Source organism: Erythrolamprus reginae, chromosome 10, assembly GCF_031021105.1.
Source record: "Erythrolamprus reginae isolate rEryReg1 chromosome 10, rEryReg1.hap1, whole genome shotgun sequence".
In the NCBI taxonomy this organism is placed as follows: domain Eukaryota; kingdom Metazoa; phylum Chordata; class Lepidosauria; order Squamata; family Dipsadidae; genus Erythrolamprus; species Erythrolamprus reginae.
Genome location: NC_091959.1, coordinates 19,694,368 through 19,717,224, shown reverse-complemented (window position 1 = coordinate 19,717,224; position 22,857 = coordinate 19,694,368). Strand labels below are relative to the sequence as shown.

At 42.3% G+C, this 22,857-nt stretch overlaps 1 protein-coding gene across 1 annotated transcript in view; it reads right to left on the bottom strand.

The window, feature by feature from the left end:
- ALDH1A3 (aldehyde dehydrogenase 1 family member A3) overlaps positions 1 to 22,857 on the bottom strand; it is a 61,704-nt gene that overhangs the window by 1,924 nt on the left and 36,923 nt on the right. Inside the window, exons 6-12 of the mRNA XM_070762062.1 lie at positions 15,519 to 15,647; positions 12,765 to 12,878; positions 7,561 to 7,663; positions 6,452 to 6,636; positions 3,385 to 3,549; positions 2,246 to 2,403; positions 1,311 to 1,385 (exon numbers count right to left, since the gene is read on the bottom strand). Coding sequence (XP_070618163.1) covers positions 1,311 to 1,385; positions 2,246 to 2,403; positions 3,385 to 3,549; positions 6,452 to 6,636; positions 7,561 to 7,663; positions 12,765 to 12,878; positions 15,519 to 15,647 — 929 coding nt within the window. The remainder of the gene's footprint in view (positions 1 to 1,310; positions 1,386 to 2,245; positions 2,404 to 3,384; positions 3,550 to 6,451; positions 6,637 to 7,560; positions 7,664 to 12,764; positions 12,879 to 15,518; positions 15,648 to 22,857) is intronic.

Here is a 22,857-nt window from a genome sequence, read left to right as displayed (position 1 = left end):
CTTCCCCTGGAATGCGGTGGGAATAGAAATTTTGCAGTATCCTTCCCCTGGAAAGGGGTGGGAATGGAGATTTTGCAGTATCCTTCCCCTGGAATGGGGTGGGAATGGATATTTTGCAGTATCCTTCCCCTGGAATGGGGTGGGAATAGAAATTTTGCAGTATCCTTCCCCTGGAATGGGGTGGGAATGGAGATTTTGCAGTATCCTTCCCCTGGAATGGGGTGGGAATAGAAATTTTGCAGTATCCTTCCCCTGGAATGGGGTGGGAATGGAGATTTTGCAGTATCCTTCCCCTGGAATGGGGTGGGAATTGGGATTTTGCAATATTCTTCCCCCAGGACTGGGGAGAAAAAAGGCTATTCCTTTTCACCATATAAGGTACCAACAATACTTAGAGAAAAAAGTTGTTAAAGCAATTGTCCCAAATTGGACCCTCCCAGATTTGTGAATTGGGGGTTGTTGAATTTCCTTGTGAGCATAACCAGTGGGATTCAACTCCCAAGCTTTCCCCATTCGCTCCCCACTCTAGGGGAAGGATACTGCAAAATCCCCATTCTGTTTAGTAGTTATTTGAAGAATAGCAGGTTAAAACTTTTTTCTCTTGGGACATTTTTATTCCTTTGAAGAGAGAGAGAGAGAAAAAAAAATGAATTTTAGGCAGTCAGCAGCAAGCTATGCTCTCTTTTAGGATTCACTCGACCCTCCATTCTCAAATCTATCTATCTGTCCATCTTTCTGTCTATCTGTCATCTGTCTCCACCCACTCATTCACCTACTTATCCAGCCAGCTATGCACACACCCACATAGTTCAAATCAGTCTTGACTTTTGTTGCAGCTTGTCTCCTGTCTAGTAAACCCTTCTAATTTTGTTGGCAAATTTGAAAAGTGGTTTGCCATTGTCTCTTTCCTAGGGCTGAGAATAAAGGACTGGCTCAAGGTCCCCCAGTTGATTTCATGGTCCAGTTTCCAGCCTGGTGCCTTAACCAAACTGGTTTTCAAACTATATCTTTAGGAGCGGTTATTTTTCTTGGTGAAATAAAGGATGGGATACAAATAAAAACACCACCCGAAGGGTCATAGGCTTATGGCCTAAGTACAGGATTAGTGACAAATAATTTGCATTCTTTGGGAAGATCTGCACATGAATGGCTCATCCAAATTGCAAGGTCCAGAACCAGGGGAGGAATAAGGAACACCAGAAGTCCAGGCAAGGCAACAAAACCCATCTAAGCCAAGATAAAGGAAAATTAGATTCTTGTTCCTGCCACCCTGCAGCTTAATTTTCTTCAAAAACAAAACCAAGACTTACAGTTCTCTGCCGTTTCCTGACATTTTAAAACCACCGAAGGGAGCTTGTGCAAAGAAAGAGTTGTAGCAATTGATCCTGTGGAAAACAAAGAGATGAATGATACTGTTTGGAATAAGCTTACACTCTAAGCCTGTGATAGCAAAACTGATGGTACCTGTATTTTATGCGTTAACTAGGCAAATGAAAAACCGTTTAATAAGGGCAGAAGATAAGGAGGAAGGGACATAGACTCATACTTTGTCTACAATGCCTCCAACTGAAGATTGAAGTGCAATTACTGTATTTTTGGAGTATAAGACACCCCCTTTTCCTCCCTAAAGGAGGCTGATAATTTGGGCATGTCTTATATTCTGAATGTAGCTTTTTCCCCTCAGCCCTAACTAGCTGCTAACGATCTTCCCAGCTCTTACCTTGCAGGCTCTTTCATTGTTTCTCTCTGCAAAGAATGTTTTCCAAGCCCTAAGTCTTTGCAGGTTTTTTTTTCATTACTCTAACTTGCTCTGAGTAAGTTTCTTTCTACGTCTAACCAGGTGCTAATGATGTTCCCAGCTTTTACTGGTTTGCAAGCTCTTTCATTGTATCTCTCTGCGAAGAATGTTTTCCAAGCCCTAAGTCTTTGTAGGGATTTTTTCCATTGCTCTACATACTCTGAATGTTTCTTTCCAAGCGCTAATGATATTCCTAGCTCTTACTGGCTTGCAAGCTCTTTCATTGTTACTCTCTCCAAATAAAGTTTTTTTTAAAGCCCCAACCATGGGATAAAATAATATACTGACGCTGTCCAGACTAAGGGCACTAACCAGATGAATACCTGGTAAGCAGATTCTTTTCCCTATTTTCCTCCCCCTAAACTAAGGTGTGTCTTATACTCTGAAAAAATATGGTAGTTAATGAAGCGACTTAATGCAGGAAAGAAAAAAAAATCAGAACCTCACCAGATTGTGCCGGATTGTAGTGCTGATGCTAATGTCAAGGCTCTATCCAGGTTTTTCGTAAATACCGCTGCGGTGAGTCCGTATTCTGTATTATTGGCTCTCTGTATGACTTCTTCTAGGCTTTTAAACTTTGTTATGGGTTGCACAGGTCCAAAAATCTATTGACATCAAAATCACGGCCATCAGAAGATGAAAAAAAATTGAGTTACCTAAAGTACCTGCCTTTTATACCAGGATATTCATGTTTATTTGGTTGTAAGATGAAATAAGATGCAAAATACAAAAGTAAATAGGAAAAGAGCGGGGAGGAAGGAAGAGAAGACAAGGAAAGGGGGGTAAGAAAAAAAGAAATAAACACATTGACTTCTGACTCTCTCCGTTGCTGTACGCTAAGGCATTAATGTCAAATCACACGCACACCCCAATAATATGAACAAGCCATTTCTATAAGGACCTATCAATCTAATTGGTAAAATACAATACAATATGAAATCAAAGTTTCATTCTTTTTCACTTCAAGGACAAAGTTCAGAAGTGGTCTCCGTGTCGAAAAAAACAACTTATATTCTTTTATTTAATCAGGATGGTCAATTTTGTCATTTCAGCCACTCTGTCAACTGCTTGGATGTTCAGTAACAGTAAATAGGGAAATTGTATCTCTTTGAGGCGAGGAGAGGCCAGGCACCCTAACCCTAACACAAACCCTTGACGTGAGTGACATTAAGTTAGCCATCTTTAAGCCAATCACATGACCTCTAAGCCACCCTGGTCACATGATTGTCAAGCCACTCCCTCCTGATCCCATTTCTGGCAAACCACACCCACAAAATAACCCACACCCACAGTGTGGTAGTAAAAAAATGCTTCACTGGCTGCAACCACTTGCCCAAACTTTGTGTGGCATTTCCATCTGGTGTCCTTCAGTTGTGTTGTCCCAAAACATTTTGGAGAACACTCAGCAAGGAATGAAGTTTTATTTCGATTTGTGTGACTCTTTATTTTTATAAAGGGTGAATGGACACGATTATGAACCAAGATGCGTTCTTTCTTAACCACCCCAAATATACGTCTACAATGATCCATGTCGCGGTGTGTGAGTTGGGAGGTTACAAAAATTTGTTTAATGGATAAATAAATACCTCCTCTTTGGCAATGCGCATATTGTCTGTGACCTCTGAAAAAATGGTGGGTTTGATGAACAGGCCACACTCGCCCATCGCTAATCCTCCACACTCCAACTTGGCGCCTTCTTTCTTCCCACTTTCGATCAGGTCCAAAATCTTGTCAAACTGCTGCTGATCAATCTATCAAAATAAAAAATACAAGTTGCACCGCTCTTACAAGAACTAGAAATGGATGCTAATAGTGTTCCACATAGATCAACATGGGGCTTATTTCTCATCCATGCTTGAAGAGTGTCTTCCTCCTGGAAAACGTAACACATTTAACATTGAATAATATTTCAAAGTTATTTGGAGGATAGGGATTATTTTAAAATATGGGACAAAATGTAGAACTAGTTAAATAAAAATAAGACAAACCAAACCAAATACATTGCATCGGGGTAACTTATGGAAAATATATAGTGAGAGGAAGATTTAACAGAGAATAAAAGAGTGGACAGACAGGAAAGATTAGAATTAAAGATGACCTAAGTTATAAAGGTGAACTATGTAAATTATAATATAAATTACTTAAAATTAAGAACATCTATTAAGATTATAAAACTACAATATACCAAATGTGTGAGACCGTAAATATATATATCATACGATATGTATAACTGCATAAAATATAGTAAAATATCAGTAAGAATAAGATAGTGAAGAGAAAAGGATACCTCTCATTTTTAAGTGTGTTTATGTTTTTGTTTTCTTTGTTTTTCCTTTAAAAAAAAAATATGATTATAGATGTATATTTGTAAAGATACCGTAATGATACTGTACATGTTTGTGTTTTTTAAAATAATAAATTTTAATTTTAAAAAATTGAATAATATTTAAGAGAGTCAGTTTGGTCTAATGGTTAAGGTGCCAGGCTAGAAACGGGGAATTCTAGTTCCACCTTAGCTATGAAAGCCAGCTGGGTGACTTTGAGCACCAAACACCAGGAGACAGTGAGTTCTAGTTCTGTTCTGCCCCAGCTAAGAATGTAGCAAAACACACCATTTGTTAGAACTTAATCAATAATGGACCACTAGTACCTGTCTTAGTAGAGGTCTCAGACAAAGGAATTTAAAGGCAGTATTTTCTTGCAAAAGCCTAACTGTCATTAACAATTGGCAAAAGTTCAGAAAGTCTTACGTCATAGAAGAGCAATTAGTCTTTGATAGCTCACAAAGTTTGGAAAATGCCCAGGAGTTGTCTTCAAATAACAAAACGAAGCAGATAAGCAAAGCAAAGATATGCCAGACACCCAACCACACGAATTTCAAACGTTGGGTCCTGCAGAGATTTAACTGCCCCAGCTTTCCTTAAGTACTGGCTGCCAATTGGTCTCCGGATGCAATTTAAAGTATTGGTTATGACTTACAAAGCCCTGCATGGCATCGGACCAGAATACTTGCAGGACCGCCTATTGCCGCATGAGTACCAGTGATCACTTAGGTCTCACAGAGTCCGCCTTCTCCAGGTCCCGTCAACTAGACAATGTCACTTGGCGAGGCCTAGAGGAAGAGCCTTCTCTGTGGGGGCCCCGGCCCTCTGGAATCAGCTCCCCCCAGAGATTCGTACTGCCCCCACCCACCTTGCCTTTCATAAGAGTCTGAAGACTCATTTATGCTGCCAGGCCTGGGGCCATTAGATGCGGCCCCCCTGGCCGACAAATGTATTGTGAGCTTGATTCTTAGGTTTTTTAGATTATCAATTTTAATTATTTGGATTTAGGATGTATATTGTTTTCTATATGTTGCAAGCCGCCCTTAGTCCTCGGAGAGGAGTGGAATATAAATCTGAGTAATGAATGAATGAATAAATAAATAAATAACAAGTAGACAAAGGGAGTAGCCAATTAGCCTGCAGTCTTACTCGCGAGGAGACCTCCTCTAGAGTAACCACTCCTGCCTTTTGGCAGCTCTGCATGCTCGTGCACTAAGAAGAGGAGAAGCTTCTTCTTCCCCATCACTGCTATGAGATGCGGGAGATGCTGAAGGCCCTGGCTGAACCTCTGCCTTTGGCATCAAGTCTTCACCAGCCTCCTCACAGTCTCAGGTGCCAGCTGTACAGGCCGCTGGTGTATCACCAATTACGTCTCCTCTCGAATGGGATTCGCTATCAGCTACATGGGCAGTAAAGGGCTGTAAAAATTTTTACTACCACACTCGGGGCATGGCTTATTGTGTGGGTGTGGCTTGATGGTCATGTGACTGGGGAGGTGGCTTAAAAGTCATGTGACTGGGTGGGAGTGGCTTACCGACCAAGATAAGTTTTCAAATAGGTGCTTGAACTCTTTTTCAGTTGATTTGCCACATTATTTGAATAACCACAAAAAGGACAAAATGATAGCATTGTTTGTTGAGGAGCACAGCAACATTTTAAGTTTTTGTACTGTACCCACAAGGTTCAGTATGATAACAGATTAGGCAAGTAGCTCAATTTTCTTGAATTGCTGTAAAAGTTCAGTTCTAGATAATGATTAAAATGATTAAAACATTTATGGGTAAAAACCTATATTATTATTATTATTATTATTATTATTATTATTATTATTATTATTATTATTATTATTATTATTATTATTATTTATTAGACTTGTATGCCACCTTTCTCTGAAGACTCGGGGTGGCTATATTTAAAATATTTCCTATTTTAAAACTAATTAAGGATCATGCTAAGAGAAGGAAGGACAATAAAAAAACCTATTAAGTATTCAATAAATCCCTCCTGCGTCCCCTCCCCCATGGGGGCATCAGCCCATCACTGCTGGCGGGCCACAAATTCCACCTTAGCCATGAAAGACAACAGGTTAAATGGGTGGGGGGCAATCTTTTTAGTTATGTATTTATGCATTTATGCATTTATGCATTTATGCATGTATGCATGTATGCATGTATGCATGCATGCATTCATTCATTCATTCATTCATTCATTCATTCATTCATTCATTTATTTATTTATTGGATTTGTATGCCGCCCCTCTCCGCAGACTCGAGATGATGAGTTCTAGTTCCACCTGAGCCATGACAGTTCTACAAAGGTAATATAATACCTGTGGGCCCTGCTCCGTTTGGAAATCAAATGGATCTCCCACAAGCCGCTTCTTTGCATACTCCACGCTGCGTTTGACAAATTCTGGATAGATCTGTTCTTCCACAAAAACACGCGAAGCCGCCGTGCAGCATTGCCCTTGGTTGAAGAAGACCCCCTGGTGGGCACAGTCCACGGCTAAATCCACTGGGAAAACATCAGAGAGAAAGAGGTTAAAAAATATTAGTACAGGCAGCGCTGCAATGCACCCAGAGGTGGGCTGCTACGGTGGAACTGTGATGTGTGCTCACCCCCGTGGCTCTGAGTGCTAACGGAGTCCAGCGCAATTATGCTACTGCACCTGGGCAGGTGGCGAAATTGTGCACGGACACACAGGGTCTTCACTGGCAATGCCAGGGGGGCATATGACCCCATGGAACGTGCTTTTTTTTTTTTACTGCAGAGAGTAGGGTTTTTTTGCACAGAACAATAGCACACAGCACACAGCAGGAAATATGAAGTGCAGATAACAAACACTTAAGAGATACCATGGAAAAATATTTAACAGGTATGAAAAGAAAGGAGGAGAGAGGCAAACATAAGTCTCCCAAAAACTAAGACAAGGGAATATGATGAAGCGTATGTAGTGCTTGGCTTCACTGGGACTACGATGGGAGACGAGGAAAGACCAGTATGTTTACTGTGTCTAAAAATGTTGGCAGTGGACAGCACGAAGCCAAATAAATTAAGGTGTCACTTAAACACATTGCAACTCAATCGCTTTGAGTTTTCTCAGCGAAAATGTACTGAATATTGCAAACAATTGTCCCAAAGAAGAGGTAGATTTTTGGGGGGAGGGGGGGATAAGTGTTTATTCCTTCCTGGGGGGCATAAAAGAAAATAATTGAGAAGCACTGCCCTAAAGTCTGAATAATCATGGTTCCCCCCCCCCTCTCCATTTTAATTTATTAATTTATTAGGACTCAAGGACCGTTTTTCATCTGTCTGTACGATTAACTTCTCTCCACCCCAGCAATATAGCTTCACAGCTTCTGCATGCTATTTTGAAAGACCAGGAGATACATAAGGATGGTGCTAACGTTAGAAACCTCCCATTTGTATCCCACTCACAGTCAGCATCTGCGCAGACAATGCAGGGGTTTTTCCCGCCCAGCTCCAGAGTCACTCTCTTGAGATTGCTTTTCGAAGAGGCTTCTTTGATCAGCTTTCCAACCTGTGCCAAACAAAAAACAAAAAACAGGACGGGAAGGGAATGTGAGATTCTTAGCCCCTGCCCCACAAAAAAAGGAGAGAAAGCCTTATTACAAATATTTGGTTCAGTCAGAGAAAGCTCTAATTAGGAATTTGTTTTATTTATTTTATTGATGAGTACCAGGAGAGGGGCGGCATACAAATCTAATAAATTATTATTAAATTATTATTATTATTATGAATCAGATTTCTATGCCGCCCTTCTCCTGGGACTCAGGGCGGCCCTCAAGAAACAAATACTAACCTGGAGAAATCTAATATTAAAGCATTCTAAAATATCACTACCAAAACCACACAGAAATCTAGTTTATATAATACAGTGTTCCCTCGATTTTCGCGGCGGATGCGTTCCGAGACTGCCCGCGAAAGTCGAATTTCCGTGAAGTAGAGATGTGGAAGTAAATACACTATTTCTGGCTATGAACAGTATCGCAAGCCTTCCCTTAACACTTTAAACCCCTAAATTGCAATTTCCCATTCCCTTAGCAACCATTTAGATTATTACTCACCATTTGTTTATTTAGTAAATTTTATTTAAAAAAATGTTTTTTAAAGGCAGACGAAAGTTCGGCAATGACATATGACATCATCGGGCAGGAAAAACCGTGATATAGGGGGGGAAACTGTGAAGTATTTTTTAATTAATATTTTTGAAAAACCGTGGTATAGACATTCCGCGAAGTTCGAACCCGCGAAAATCGAGGGAACACTGTATTCTAAAAAACCCTTACATATTTCGGACTACCTTCGGTACCTTCTGCCTCATGTATCCCAGCAGCCAGTTAGGTCCCACAGAGTCGGCCTTCTCCAGGTCCCGTCGGCCAGACCGTTTCGTCTGGCAGGGCCTGGGGAAGAGCCTTCTCTGCGGTGGCTCCGGCCCTCTGGAACAAAATCCCTCCAGAGATACGTACCGCCTCCTCCCTGCTGGTCTTTCATAAAGCTCTGAAGACCCACCTCTGCCAGCCGCCATGGGGGCCGTGAGTGATGAGATTGTCTCTGGCTGATATTATGAATGATTGAATTCAATGAATGGGTATGTCTGTATATAGGGTTTTTACAATTTTAGCCATTTGTATCATTCTCTTAAAGTAAATTGGATTTCTTTTATATATTGTTGCATTTATAATATTGTATGCCGCCCTGAGTTGTTTGAGAAGAGCGGCATAGAAATCCAATCCAATCAATCAATCAATCAATCAATATTTAGCATCCACATTCATTCTAATATTCTTCACTCATAGGCTGAGGTAGGTGTTTAAAAATTCTCAGTGACCCCAGGCCTGTTGACAAAAATGGATTTTCAAGGCCTTGCAAAAGACTGGGAGGGTGGGTACAGTACAAATCTCTGGAGGGAGTTGATTCCAGAAGGCCGGGGCCGCTACAGAGAAGGCTCTTCCCCTAGGCCCTGACAGCTGGCATTACTTAGCTGACGGGACCTGGAGAAAGCCGACTCTGTGGGATCTAACCAACCTAACAATCTTTGCCAAGATTGTTTCCGAAGAACAGCCGACAGCCCCCCCCCCCCCAAATAATGGTATTTATGTCTGACAAAGGCTACGTTCATTATCTAACATTAGGTAGAATCAACCTGAAAACTATTTAAGAGTTTTTGAACTTCTTGAAGAGAAAGATTTGGAAACTGAGGTGGTGGTGGTGGCACATGCTAACTGTCTTCCAGTACATGAGGGGCTGTCACGGAAAAGAGGGGATTGACTTATTTTCCAAAGGGGCAAGACAAGAAATAACGGGTGGAAGATTGTTAAAGAGAGAGATCCAACCTGAAAATAAGAAGAAATTTTCTGACAGAGAACATTTCATCAATTGGAATAGCTTGCCTCCAGGAGTTGTGGGTCTTCCATCACTGGGAGCTTTTAAGAAGAGACTGGACAATCATTTGACCAGGATGGGATTGTATTACATCATTTAAACATTTATTTAATATAAATATTGTTTACAAGAAGAAAGAAAAAAGAAGGAAAGAAGGCAGGCAGGCAGGAGCAAGCAGGAGAAGGAAGGAAGGAACGAAGGAACGAAGATCAACCTATTCTCCAAAGCACCTGAGCATAGAACAAGAAGCAATGGGCGGAAATTAAACAAGGAGAGAAATAACTTAGAACTAAGGAGACATTTCCTGACAGTTAGAACAATTCATCAGTGGAACACCCTGCCTCCAGAAGTTGTGAATTATCCAACACTGGACGTTTTTAAGATGAAGTTGGATAACCATCTGTCTGAAGTAGTGTAGGGTTTCCTGCCTAAGCAGGAGGTTGGACTAGAAGACCTCCAAGGTCTCTTCCAACTCTGTTGTTGTTAAGTAAGTAAGTAAGTAAGTAAGTAAGTAAGTAAGTAAGTAAGTAAGTAAGTAAGTAAGTAAGTAAGTAAGTAAGTAAATAAGTATGGAAGGAAGGAAGGAAGGAAGGAAGAAGGGAGGGAGGGAGGGAGGGAGGAAAGAAGGTGGAAAGGAGAGGGAAGGAGGACAATTTGCAAACATCATTAGCCACCCTAAGACCAAACACGTCCATGTCAACTCAGATATTCGTACGAGACAATTAACTCCATCCCTGGCCTCTCAGCCAAATTCTGGACATTGTCTAAGAATTACCTTGAGAAATCCTCACAACCAACACCCTAGAAATGGGGGTGGGGTGGGCAATGAAAAGAACAAACTCCTCTTTCGCAACCATTAAAGTTTCAGCCCTTAGATCAGGGGTAGGGAACATTGGCTCTTCTATGACTTATGGACTTCAACTCCCAGAATACCTGAGCCAATCATGCTAGCTCAGGACTTCTGGGAGTTGAAGTCCTCATGTCATAGAAGAGCCAACGTTCCCTACCCCTGCCTTAGATGGTGCTGCTCCATGCCAAGATTCCCAGCCGAAAGGCATTGGCCAGACCTTTGGTGCTGACAGCAATTCCTCATAATTGCAGACAGGCATCTCAAACTGTGCCAGAAAGACCATAGCAGATGGGAACTGACAGGAGGCTGGCAAGGAGATTAAGCCCTCGACTCCAAACACTCTTAAGCGGAGAGTGGATGAGATTTCTGGAAAGGACGTTTGAGAGTCCAGCCTTCCCAGAGCCTCAGTTAAACCTGAAGAAAACCAAATATCCGGAAATAAAAACACACACGTGTCAACTTATCTGCAGGTGAATTCAATTAAGCAGAAACTTGACGAGCGAATAAACTCTTCCCGCATCCAATGCCAAACATTCTGCAGAGATGATTTCCATAAAGGGTGAAAAAAAAATGGACCAAATGTTTCTTTCCTGATGCGCAAACAGCCATAAGGTAAGAGTTTCTGGCGATGTGCAGCAGACCCAAGGTGGGTTCCCCCCCAGAGATTCTTTAACAGCCACGGGCTTGATTTATTTCTCACCTTCGTCATTTCTTTATAATACTTAAAACACACACACAAAAGGTGAGGAATCTGTATCGTTTCCATCTGTACCAACTATCTGGAAATACTTGCAAATAAAGCCTGGGAATATTTTTTTTGTGGCTCTCCTGGAATATGAAGTATTTTTGTAGATTTAAATTTACAGGTTAATGGAGTTGGAAGGGGCCTTGAAGGTCATCTAGTCCAACCCCCCACCAAAGCAGGAAACCCTACACTATTTTATCACAGATGGCAGTCCAGTCTCCTCTTGAAAACCTCCAGTGATGAAGCTCCCACAACTTCCAAAAGCAACTTCTGTTCCATCGGTTGATTGTTCTCATTGTCAGGAAATTCTTCCTTATTTCTAGGTTTAATCTCTCCTTGTTCAGTTTCCATCCATTATTCCTTGTCTGGCCTTCAGGTGCCTTGGAAAACAACTTGACATACACACACACTCCTTCACACACGCACACACACTCTGGGACAGCCCCACAAGTATTGGAAAACTGCTATCATGTCTCCCCTGGTCCTTTTCTTAACTAGACTAACCATGCCCAGTTCCTGCAACCATTCATCATATGTTCTTAGCCTCAACTCCCCTAATCATCTTGATTGCTCTTCTCTGCACTCTTTCTAGACCAGTGGTTCTCAACCTTTCTAATGCCGCGACCCCTTAATACAGTTCCTGATGTTGTGCTGACCTCCAACCATAAGTCTAGTGCCAATTCTCCCAACAGAGCTTTAAGCCAGTGATTTTCAACCTTTTTTGAGCCGCGGCACATTTTTTACATTTTAAAATCCTGGGGCACACTCTCCTCTCTTTTTCCATCCCTATCTCCTCCCCACCCCTGTGTGTGTGTTTGTATACACACTTTTGAATCATTTCCAAAAACAGGTGAGGGCTGGGGGGTTTTCTCTCTTATTCTTTGGGTGCTTTTTATCATATGCTTTAAATGAAGAGTCACTTCCCTCTCTCTTTTGTTTCTCTCTCTTTCCTCTCATTCTCTGTCAATCATTTTCTCATTTCTCTTTTTTTCCTCCCCTTTTTGCTCATTTCTCTCTCTCCCTTCCTCTCCTTTTCTCTCTCTCTCTCTCTTGCTTTCTCTCTCTCTCTCTTGCTTTCTCTCTCTCTCTCTCTCTTGCTTTCTTTTTCTCTGACGCTTTCTCTCTCTTTCTCTCTTTCCTTGCTCTCTCTCTCTCTCTTTCTCTCTTTCTTTCTTTTTCTTTTTTTCCTCTCTCTCTCACACACACATACTCACTCTCTCTGCAAAAAGTTGCGAGTCCGGAACCTGAGCTTCTTTCTTCGTGGCACACCTGACCATGTCTCACGGCACACTAGTGTGCCACGGCACACTGGTTGAAAAACACTGCTTTAAGCTGATTGGCAGGAAGGTCAGAGGGACACCCCCACTGTAAACGCCTGATTGGTCGGATTGTCAAAATATGTTCCAAGGCACCAGAATAGAAGCTTTAGTTCCTAACACCAGGGGAAATTTGCCTTTTCCCATGGTCTTAGGCGGCCCCTGCGAAACGGTCATCCGACTCCCAAAGGCGTCCCGATTCCCAGGTTGAAAACCACTGTTCTAGAGTCTCAACATCTTTTTTTATAGTAATGGATCCAATCCAAGTAAGGGTTTGTTGAAGGAGAAAAAGAGACATGAAACTGTAAACATTTCCATCCCTTACCTCTGTTGAGCCCGTGAATGCTATTTTGTCCACCTTGGGGTGTGTGGAAAGAGCAGCGCCTGCCGTGGGTCCATATCCTGGCACAATGTTCAATACCCCTGGAGGGAATCCTGCCTAAAAAGGAACAACATGTTTTGGGTTGCAAGGAGGGGTAAAAAAAGTGTTAAGAAAGGACAGAAGCAAAGGGGATGATGGGGCAATAGACCTATTTGCTAAAACGTTTTTGAAATTCTGTATTTGGTTATCTGGCATCGGGATTAGCACTGTCGTGAAAGGCTGTAATTATGTAAAGTGAATAAGCTACAACCTGATTGGTTTAGAATTGTATAAACAGTAATGCACCTTTGCACAGTTGTGGTGGTTTGTGGTTCGTTATGGTTAGTGGTTAGTAGTGGTTTGTAGGGGTTCGTGATTAGTAGTCTGTAGTTAGCGGTGGTGTTGAATAGTAAGATGGTATTGTGTTCTATACATAGATAAAGAGAGAATATAGTTTTGATACAAAGAAGAGTAAAACTTCTTCAAAAGAATTCCTGGTTCGTTGTCTAAGTTCTTCAAAGTCTCCAGTTCTTGATATCTTTTCTGTGTCTGACCAGTAAGCTCCCGAACGCGACTCTGACATCTGGAACTCAAGACTGTTAATAAACTCTGAAAGGTTTCTTGAATCCTTGTAGCTCTCTGAACTTGGTTGTTTCCTAGCAGACATTTCATTACCAAGCTAGGTAACATCATCAGTGCTGGAAGGGAACAGGGTTTGCTCTTATTTTATTTCCTAGTGGATTGACCTATTGGTGGGAGTGTTCTTAGTGATTCCTTGATTAAGTTGTTGTTTTTTTACTGCTTGTATTGGTGGTTTCTTGATTGGTGTATTGTTTACGTATTAATTGGTGTAGTAGTCTTGGTGTTAATCTCTCCTCCTATGGGTGCTGACTGCTATATAGGAGGTGCTTTGGCCTTTTTGTTTCCTTTGGGGCTTTTTGATTGTTGCTTTTTATTTATTACATTTCTTAAATTTATATGCCGCCCCTCTCCGAAGACTCGGGGAGGCTCACAACATTGAATGACGTGCACTTGTTGTTTATCTCTATGTGCCTGTTGATGGTCTATTTGTCTTAGCGCCAGGCCTCAGTAGGATTTACTTTTCAGTAGACATATGTCAGAAAAAAATGGATGTCTGTGAATCTGTAATGGTATGTGGGGAACGATCTTTTTTTAAAAAAATATCTTTATTGAAAATAAATACAAAAAAAGGAAACAAGAAAGCTTTAAAAAGAGAAACCTATAGACAATACAGAATCGGCCTTCTCCAGGTCCCGTCAACTAGACAATGTCGCTTGGTGGGGCTTAGGGGAAGATCCTTCTCTGTGGGGGCCCCGGCCACTGGAATCAGCTCCCCCCGGAGATTCATACTGGCCCCACACTCCTCGCCTTCTGTAAGAATTTGAAAACTCACCTTTGCCACCAGCCTTGGGGCCACTAGACTCTAAGCCCCCTGGCTGACGAATGGAATGTATGTCTGTTGTTTGTATAGGAATGAGTGAGTGTTAATATTATTGGGTTTTTAGATTAATTAGTTAATGAATTGGATTTAATATGTATTTATATTGTTTTATATGTTGTAAGCCGCCCCGAGTTCTCAGAGAGGAGCAGCATAGAAATCTAACAAACAAACAAACAAACAAATAAATAAATAATTTTTGCATTGAGTCTCTTACATAATAAGTATCAAGAAAGGAAAGGAAAAGAGAAAAAAAGAGAGAGAAAAATATAAACATAGGTACATCAATCTATTTCAAAGACATATCAACCTTTCTGTTGATTATCCTATCACACAGCCTCTGCAATTCATTGTACGTATTGTTTTACAGTTCTACTATATACTAGTTTTCTATGTACATGTACTAATGTACAGTTGGTTAATCTTTGGTTTTAACATCGTGGTGATAAAGGTTCTATCCTAATGCTAGACTCTTTTGTATTACAACATTTACAAATCTTGAGAGCCGGTGAATTGCAAACTGAATCACCATCATGCAAAAAAAATTATCTCGGCCCACAGAAGAAAAGGGGGTGTGGGAAACATTTCAGAAGATCCCAGTTTTCTAGAAAGTAAAAGTTAAAGAAAAGAGAAGGGCTTTCAAATTTTGCAATATTTTATTAATGTAACCTTACAGTAAAAGGTGGTGTTAGTATTCACAATTTTGCTTCTTGACTGCATCATCCTAAAGGGCTGGTATTCATTTTGCTGGCCTCAAAAACATTTCTCTTTTTCTTTACCCTTCCAGAAAACTAGGCAGAGGCCCTTCTCTAGCCCCCAGCTCTAAAGGTGTTTGTTATCAACTTTAAAGCCCTACATGGCTTAGGATCAGACTACCTCCGGGACCGCCGTCTACCGCACACTTCCCAGTGGCCAATAAGGGCTCACAGAGTTGGCCTTCTCCAGGTCCCACCTACCAAACAATGGCGGTTGGTGGGGCTGCGGGGAAGGGCCTTATCAGTGGTGGCCCCGACGCGCTGGAACAAACTGTCTATGGAGATACATACTACCCCCTCTTTACTGACCTTCCAGAAAGCCGTTAAGACCTGGCAGGCCATGAGTGATTCAGCAATATGTATGGGTTTTGTTTAATGTATTTTAAATTGTCTTTTAACTCTTGTTTTTTTAATTGTAAGCCACCCAGAGTCCAAGTGGAATCGGGCGGCATATAAATTTTACAAACAAAACAAACAAACAAACAACTTATTCGTGGTGCTTACCTCCTTGACTAAAGAGCCCAGGTGGAGGGAGGTGAGGGGTGTCTGCTCGGCAGGTTTCACTACTAAGGTATTGCCACAACACAAAGCGGGGGCCATCTTCCAGATCAGCATCAGCAAAGGAAAATTCCACTGAAAGAAGAAGAAGAAGAAGAAGAAAAAGAAGATTTTGTTTGACCTACTGTGGTTAGAGACACAAGGAATTCCATCTCCAGTACAGAAACAGACAACCAACAGTGACCTCCGCTATTCTTTCAGTTCCCTTTTTGATGCTCCTCCTAAAGAGCTGGAGAACTACAGTATGGCCACTCCCAGATAAAGCCAAATCTGTCAATGAAATAACCACCATAAATTTCCTTAATCCCTTAATTTGGTCCACAGCAGTGCTTCTCAATCATTTTCCGCTCCCCCCCCCCAGGAAGGAGTAAACATTTGTGCCCCCTAACCCTCCACTGGGACAATTGTTTGCAATATTTTTCAGCACATTTTTGCTGAAAAAACTCAACCGATTGGGATGTAATATGTTTAAGTGACGCCTTAATTTATTTGGCTTTTTGCTGTCCACTGCCAACATTTTTAGACACAGTAAACATATTGGTCTTTCCTTGTCTCCCACTGTAGTCACAGTGAAGCCAAGCGCTACATACGGTTCATCCTACTTCCTCATCTTAGCTTTCGGGAGACTTACGTTTGTCTCATTATCTCAGTCTTTCTCCTCCTTTCTTTTCATCCCTGTTAAATATTTTTCCATGGTGTCTCTTAAGGGTTTGTTACCTGCACTTCCTATCTCCCGCTCTGTGCTGTGTGCAAAAAACCCCTACAGCAAAAAAAAAAAGGCACGTTCCCCCGGGGGGGGGGGTGCACTCCACTATTTGAGAAGCACTGGACTAGAGTCAAGTGGATAGAGTTGAGCATTTATTGGTCGGATGCCCTTCCTGATGCCTACATGGAGTTCACAGCGGATATTTTTTCTTTCTGCCTTAGGAGATAAACATCTGCCGCTCCCTAGGATTGAACTCTTAACCTTCCAAGTAGGAGGAGATCATCTTCACCTCTCGACCACCACACCGCTCAGTTAAATAACCGCCATAATCAATAGCATTTACTACTTCGGTTAAATATTCTACAGTTTAATATCCAGGCTTCTTCTGATGTAGAATGTTATAGAACGGTGACGGCGAACCTATGGCATGCGTGCATCAGGTGGCATATCTGAGGGCAACGCAAGGCATTGCCCTATGTCAACTCCAACACACTTGGGCATGCTGGACAGCTGATTTTCGGCCTTCTTTTTGGCTGTTTTTTGCCATTCCCAGGGCTCAGGGAAGCCCTCTGAAGCCTGGAGATGGTGAAAAACAGTCCGAAGGCCCAACTGGAAGTTCATTTCCAAACTTATTTATTTATTAATTTATTTATTAGATTTGTATGCCACCCCTCTCTGTAGACTCAGGGCGGCTCACAGCAACAATAAAACAATTCAAGACAAATCTAATAATTTAAAAACATTTAAAAAAACCCGTTATTAAAGCAGACATACACACAAACATACCATACATGAATTGTACAGGCCCGTGGGAGATGTCTCAATTCCCCCATGCCTGACAGCAGAGGTGGGTTTTAAGGAGTTGATGAAAGGCAAGGAGGGTGGGGGCAGTTCTAATCTCAGGGGAGAGCTGGTTCCAGAGGGTCGGGGCCGCCACAGAGAAGGCTCTTCCCCTGGGACCCACCAAACGACATTGTTTCGTCGACGGGACCCGGAGAAGGCCAACTCTGTGGGACCTAATCGGTTGCTGGGATTCGTGCGGCAGAAGGCGGTCCCGAAGAAATTCTGGTCCGATGCCATGAAGGGCTTTATAGGTCATAACCAACACTTTGAATTGTGACCGGAAATTGATCGGCAACCAATGCAGACTGCGGAGTGTTGGTGTAACAAGGGCATACCTTGGGAAGCCCATGATTCTCTCGCAGCTGCATTCTGCATGATCTGAAGTTTCCAAACACTTTTCAAAGGTAGCCCCATGTAGAGAGCATTATAGTAGTCAAACCCCGAGGTGATGAGGGCATGAGTGACTTCCAGTTGGCCTGTTGGCAGTGAAGGGCTGCAAAAAAAATTTACTACCACATTGTGGGCATTGCTTGTTTTATGGGTGGGGCTTGCTGGCCATGTGATCAGGTGGGAGTGGCTTGACAATCATGTGTGTATGCGAGGGGGGGCAGCACACATGCATGGGGGGGAGGGCATTGTATTATGGTATGGGCAAACGTGCCCATGCTATCTTGGACATGCACACCCTTTTGGCACCCAAGCAAAAAAAAAAAAGGTTCCCCATCACTGTTACAGAATGTGGAATTTACACATTTTCATTTGAAGAACAATTCCTACTTGTTCTAACAATAATAAAGAATGTTCTTTCTGCGCCAACTCAGGAAGCTCAAACTACTCAAAGAGTTGCTGATACGGTTCTACAGAGGAATCACTGAGTCTGTCATCTGCACCTCTGTAACTGTCTGGTTCGGTTCTGCAACCCAACGGGACCGACACAGACTGCAGAGGAGAATCAGAACTGCAGAAAAAACAGTTGCTGCCAACCTGACTTCCATTGAGGACTTGTATACTGCACGAGTCAAAAAGAGGGCAGTGAAAATATTTACTGACCCCTCACAACCTGGACATAAACTATTTCAACTCCTACCCTCAAAACATTGCTACAGAGCACTACACACCAAGGCAACTAGACACAAGAAAAGTTTTTTCTCAAACGCCATCACTCTGCTAAACAAATAATTATTTCAACACTGTCAAACTATTTACTAAGTCTGCACTTCTATTACTACTAGGGTTTTTTGTCATCATTCCTATCACCCATCTCCTCCCACCTATGACTGTATGACTGTAACTTGTTGCTTGTATCCTTAAGATTTTTATTAATATTGTTTCCTGATTGCTTATTTGACCCCTATGACAATCATTAAGTGTTGTACATTCCTGAAAAATGTCTCTATTCTTTTATGTGCACTGAGAGCATATGCACTAAAGACAAATTCCTTGTGTGGCCAATAACACTTGGCCAATAAAGGAATCTATTCTATTCTAACAGGAGCACATCCTTTTTATGATGGTGCAATACTTTATCCGATCTCTAAGTGTCGCTGTGGGGCTGCGTACACTGATTTTTAGCTACAACTGGAGGAGAAACAACTGGTGGCAGCTAAATTATGGCTCCTAGACCTCTTTTTAAAAAGTTCCCTTTAATTTTTTTTTTTTAAAGGGGGAGAATTACAATTGAAAACTTTATCAAGGATAAGCAGACATAAAGGTGACTTCCTGGACCTAGTGGCGTGGTTTTCTCTAAGGTAATTTTGTAATTACCTGATTTATTTATTTTTTAAACTTGGTCTCCCACTCAAGTACTAACCCGATCCAATCCAGCTTCCTATTTTGTTTTAAAAAAATCAGCTAAAGTCAGCTATGTGCTGGCACGTGCACACAGGAAGAAAACTATGAGAAGCCAAAAAGGTCTAAAAATAAGATCAGCCCCACATGTGTTGGCCAAGTCATTTCCAAATGGCATTGATTGAATTGCGCTTTGCTTAAATGCAGCCAGTCCAAGAGACATTTGTATGGATTTGTGTGAGTTACTTGCAATACTGCATTTTCCCAGGGACCACTCCACTCAGCAACTCTTTGAGTAGTTTGAGCTCCACTCATGCCCAGAGAAATGGCTGACTGCCCCTTTTCTGGGAGATAGATAATCATTTTCTGATGATGGGACAAATTTGGTATTCCCTCTCACTGGAGATACGGCTATCTACAACATTGTCTACCTCCTAAAAAATGCCAAAGACCGAGTTTGGGACTCTCGTGCCATGTGTTGCTATCTCTGGGTTTTAGAAACATAGAAGATTGACAGCAAAAAAAGACCTCCTGGTCCATCTAGTCTGCCTTTATACTATTTCCTGTATTTTATCTTAGGATGGATCTACTTTTATCCAAGGCATGTTTAAATTCAGTTACTGTGGATTTACCAACCACATCTGCTGGAAGTTTGTTCCAAGAATCTACTACTCTTTCAGTAAAATAATATTTTCTCATGTTGCTTCTGATCTTTCCCCCAACTAACCTCAGATTGTGTCCCCTTGTTCTTGTCTTCACTTCCTATTAAAAACACTTCCCCCCTGAACCTTATTTAATCCTTTAACATATTTAAATGTTTTGACCTTTCCCTTCCGTCCTCCAGACTAGATAGATGGAGTTCATGAAGTCTTTCCTGACAAGTTTTATGCTTAACACCTTCCACCATTTTTGTAGCCCGTCTTTGGACCCGTTCTTTTTGTAGGTGAGGTCTCCAGAACTGAACACAGTATTCCAAATGTGGTCTCACCAGCACTCTATATAGGGGGATCACAATCTCCCTCTTCCTGCTTGTTATAACTCTAGCTATGCAGCCAAGCATCCTACTTGCTTTCCCTACCGCCTGACTGCACTGCTCACCCATTTCAAGTCTGTCAGAAATCACTACCCCTAAATCCTTCTCTTCTGAAGTCTTTGCTAACACAAAACTGACAATACAATACTCAGATTGAGGATTCCTTTTCCCTAGTTTTAATTTGCCTATGTATCCCTACTGTTATTGAATAAGCTTATTTTGCAAGCCATAAACAACCCCATGGTTGCAGCATGTTGCTGCTATGAGGGTTGCAGCATCCCAAGATCATGTGATCACCTTTTGCAACTTTTTGAAAGCAAAATAAATGGAGAGGCCAGACTCACTTAACCACCTGGTTGCCAATTTATCAACGGCACTGATTCACTTAACAACAGCGGCAAAAAGGTTGTAAAACAGAGCAAAATTCACTTCACAACTGTCTTACTTAACAACGGGTTCAGTTGTGGTTGTAAGTTGAGAACTTCTTCTATTTGCTTGTTGGGAAGATCCACCCCAAGTATTCCTGTATTTCTATTTAAAACAAGGACATGAAGCCCTCTGAGTAAAGTATGCACAACCTGAACGATGCTGGAAACTGTATGTGTGTATGTGTGCATCGACCCATGTGTACTTTTGAGACGGTCAGTCCTTACTGGGTTTTTTTGGCAAAGTTTCAGAACTGATTTACCACTGTCTTCTTCCTAGGATTGAGAGGCAGTGCCGGGCCCAAGGTCACTCAGCTGACTTTGTACCTAAGGCAAGACTAGAACTCACAATTTTCACGTTTGAATGCAGTGGTTAAGCCTGGGTGCCTTAATCATCATACCAAACTAGCTCTTTGGAAACCATACAGCAGCTCATCATCCAGGTCACGGTTGTCCCAAAGGTGCTTTTTTTTTCAAGAGGCAACTGGACTTCCTGGTTTTTTTCTTTGGAGACGTGTCGCTTCTCATCCAATATGCCGCAGAACTGAAGAAGCTTCTAAGATGAGAAGCAAAACGCCTTCAAAGAAAATCCAGAAAGTCCAGTTTTCTCTCGGGGGAAAAAAGCACCTTTGGGACATACATCCACATCAGTATTGGACTCCTACCTGGAAGGGGGGGGGGGCAGCATTCCAGTAGTGAAAATGGAGCTGCATGCGCAGCTTTGGGTGACCGACGGGCACCTCTCACATTGAAGAGAGATTTGGCTTCTGTGCATGTCCAGGAAGCAAAATCCTGTGAGAGGACGCATGGGCGCATGAGATTTCAGCAATTTTCAGTGACTTTTGCACCTACGTGAAAGCCCAAAAAACCACTGAAATATCATGCGCCCATGCGTCCTCTCACAAGATTTGCTTCCTGCGCATGTGCAGAAGCCAAATCTCACCCCGACACATGCGTACCCATCAGCCACTCACCAGTCACCCATCAGCACCAGTAGCAGAGGTAATTTGCAACCCCCGCCTGATCAATTCTAATTCTAAATTCTAAAATTAAGAAAGATCTCGACCAGAAACGAGAGGGGAGGGATTCCAACATTCCTGCGAGGGCACAGCGGACTGTTCTTAGACGTACTTGGATCGCCCGTCACATCTTCTAAACTTCTCCTATGGGTGGAACCTCTCCCCAACCCCCCCCCCCCAGATAAAATGGGCCTTGTTTTTATTTTCCTGGAGACATCAGATGCCGTATCTTCGTCAAGTTTTATGCAATGCTGGCGAAATCCCAGCAGTGGTAAGGAAATATCCCAGAGTGGTATTTTATTCTGACAGCTGTATAAACATTCTCAGCTTAGTTACAAATCATTTTCTGCCAACGAAAATACCTGCTGTAGATTAAGGAGAGGTAATTGCTAGCGGCAATCTTCCCCTGCAGGGTAATCAACAAAATGGGCCATGATACGCTGGGATTAACCATTATGTAAAATAAACTGCAGAGGAGCACCACAACCAACCTCAACATTCCTGCCGGGGCATAATTAACTGGGAGTTTTCATCATGCAAAAGAGAGAACCAAGATCCTCTGGACATAGGACATGCAGTGGTACCTCTACCTAAGAACGCCTCTACTTACGGACTTTTCTAGATAAGAACCGGGTGTTCCAAGATTTTTTTGCCTCTTCTCAAGAACCATTTTCAAGTTACAAAACTGAGCCTCCAAAACTGTAACTGGAAAAGGCAGGGAGAAGCCTCCGTGGGGCCTCTCTAGAAATCTCCTGGGAGGAAACAGGGCCAGAAAAGGCGGGGAGAAGCCTCCATGGGGCCTCTCTAGGAATCTCCTGGGAGGAAATAGAGCCAGAAAAGGCGTGGAGAAGCCTCCATGGGGCCTCTCTAGGAATCTCCTGGGAGGAAACAGGGCCAGAAAAGGCGTGGAGAAGCCTCCATGGGGCCTCTCTAGGAATCGCCTGGGAGGAAACAGAGCCAGAAAAGGCGGGGAGAAGCCTCCATGGGGCCTCTCTAGGAATTGCCTGGGAGGAAACAGAGCCAGAAAAGGCGGGGAGAAGCCTCCATGGGGCCTCTCTAGGAATCGCCTGGGAGGAAACAGGGCCTCCACCCTCCCTGTGGTTTCCCCAATCGCACGCATTATTTGCTTTTACACTGATTCCTATGGGAAAAACTGCTTCTTCTTACAATCGTTTCTACTTAAGAACGTGGTCACAAAACAAGTTAAGTTCGTAAGTAGAGGTGCCACTGTATTTTGTACCATTTCCATCAGATATGGGAACTTTCCCAACAAAGAAAGAGAACTACTCCAACTACTACGAGCCTATTGCAACAGCAGAATGTGGGAAGTTTTTTGCTGGGGTGGATGGGTGGATGGGAGTCTGTTTAAATTACTGGGTAAAATAGCAATGTATCGTGTTTTTCTCTTATCATGGTGGATGAACCTAGATCAGTGATGGCACACCATTTTTCCCTTGGGTGCTGAAAGAGC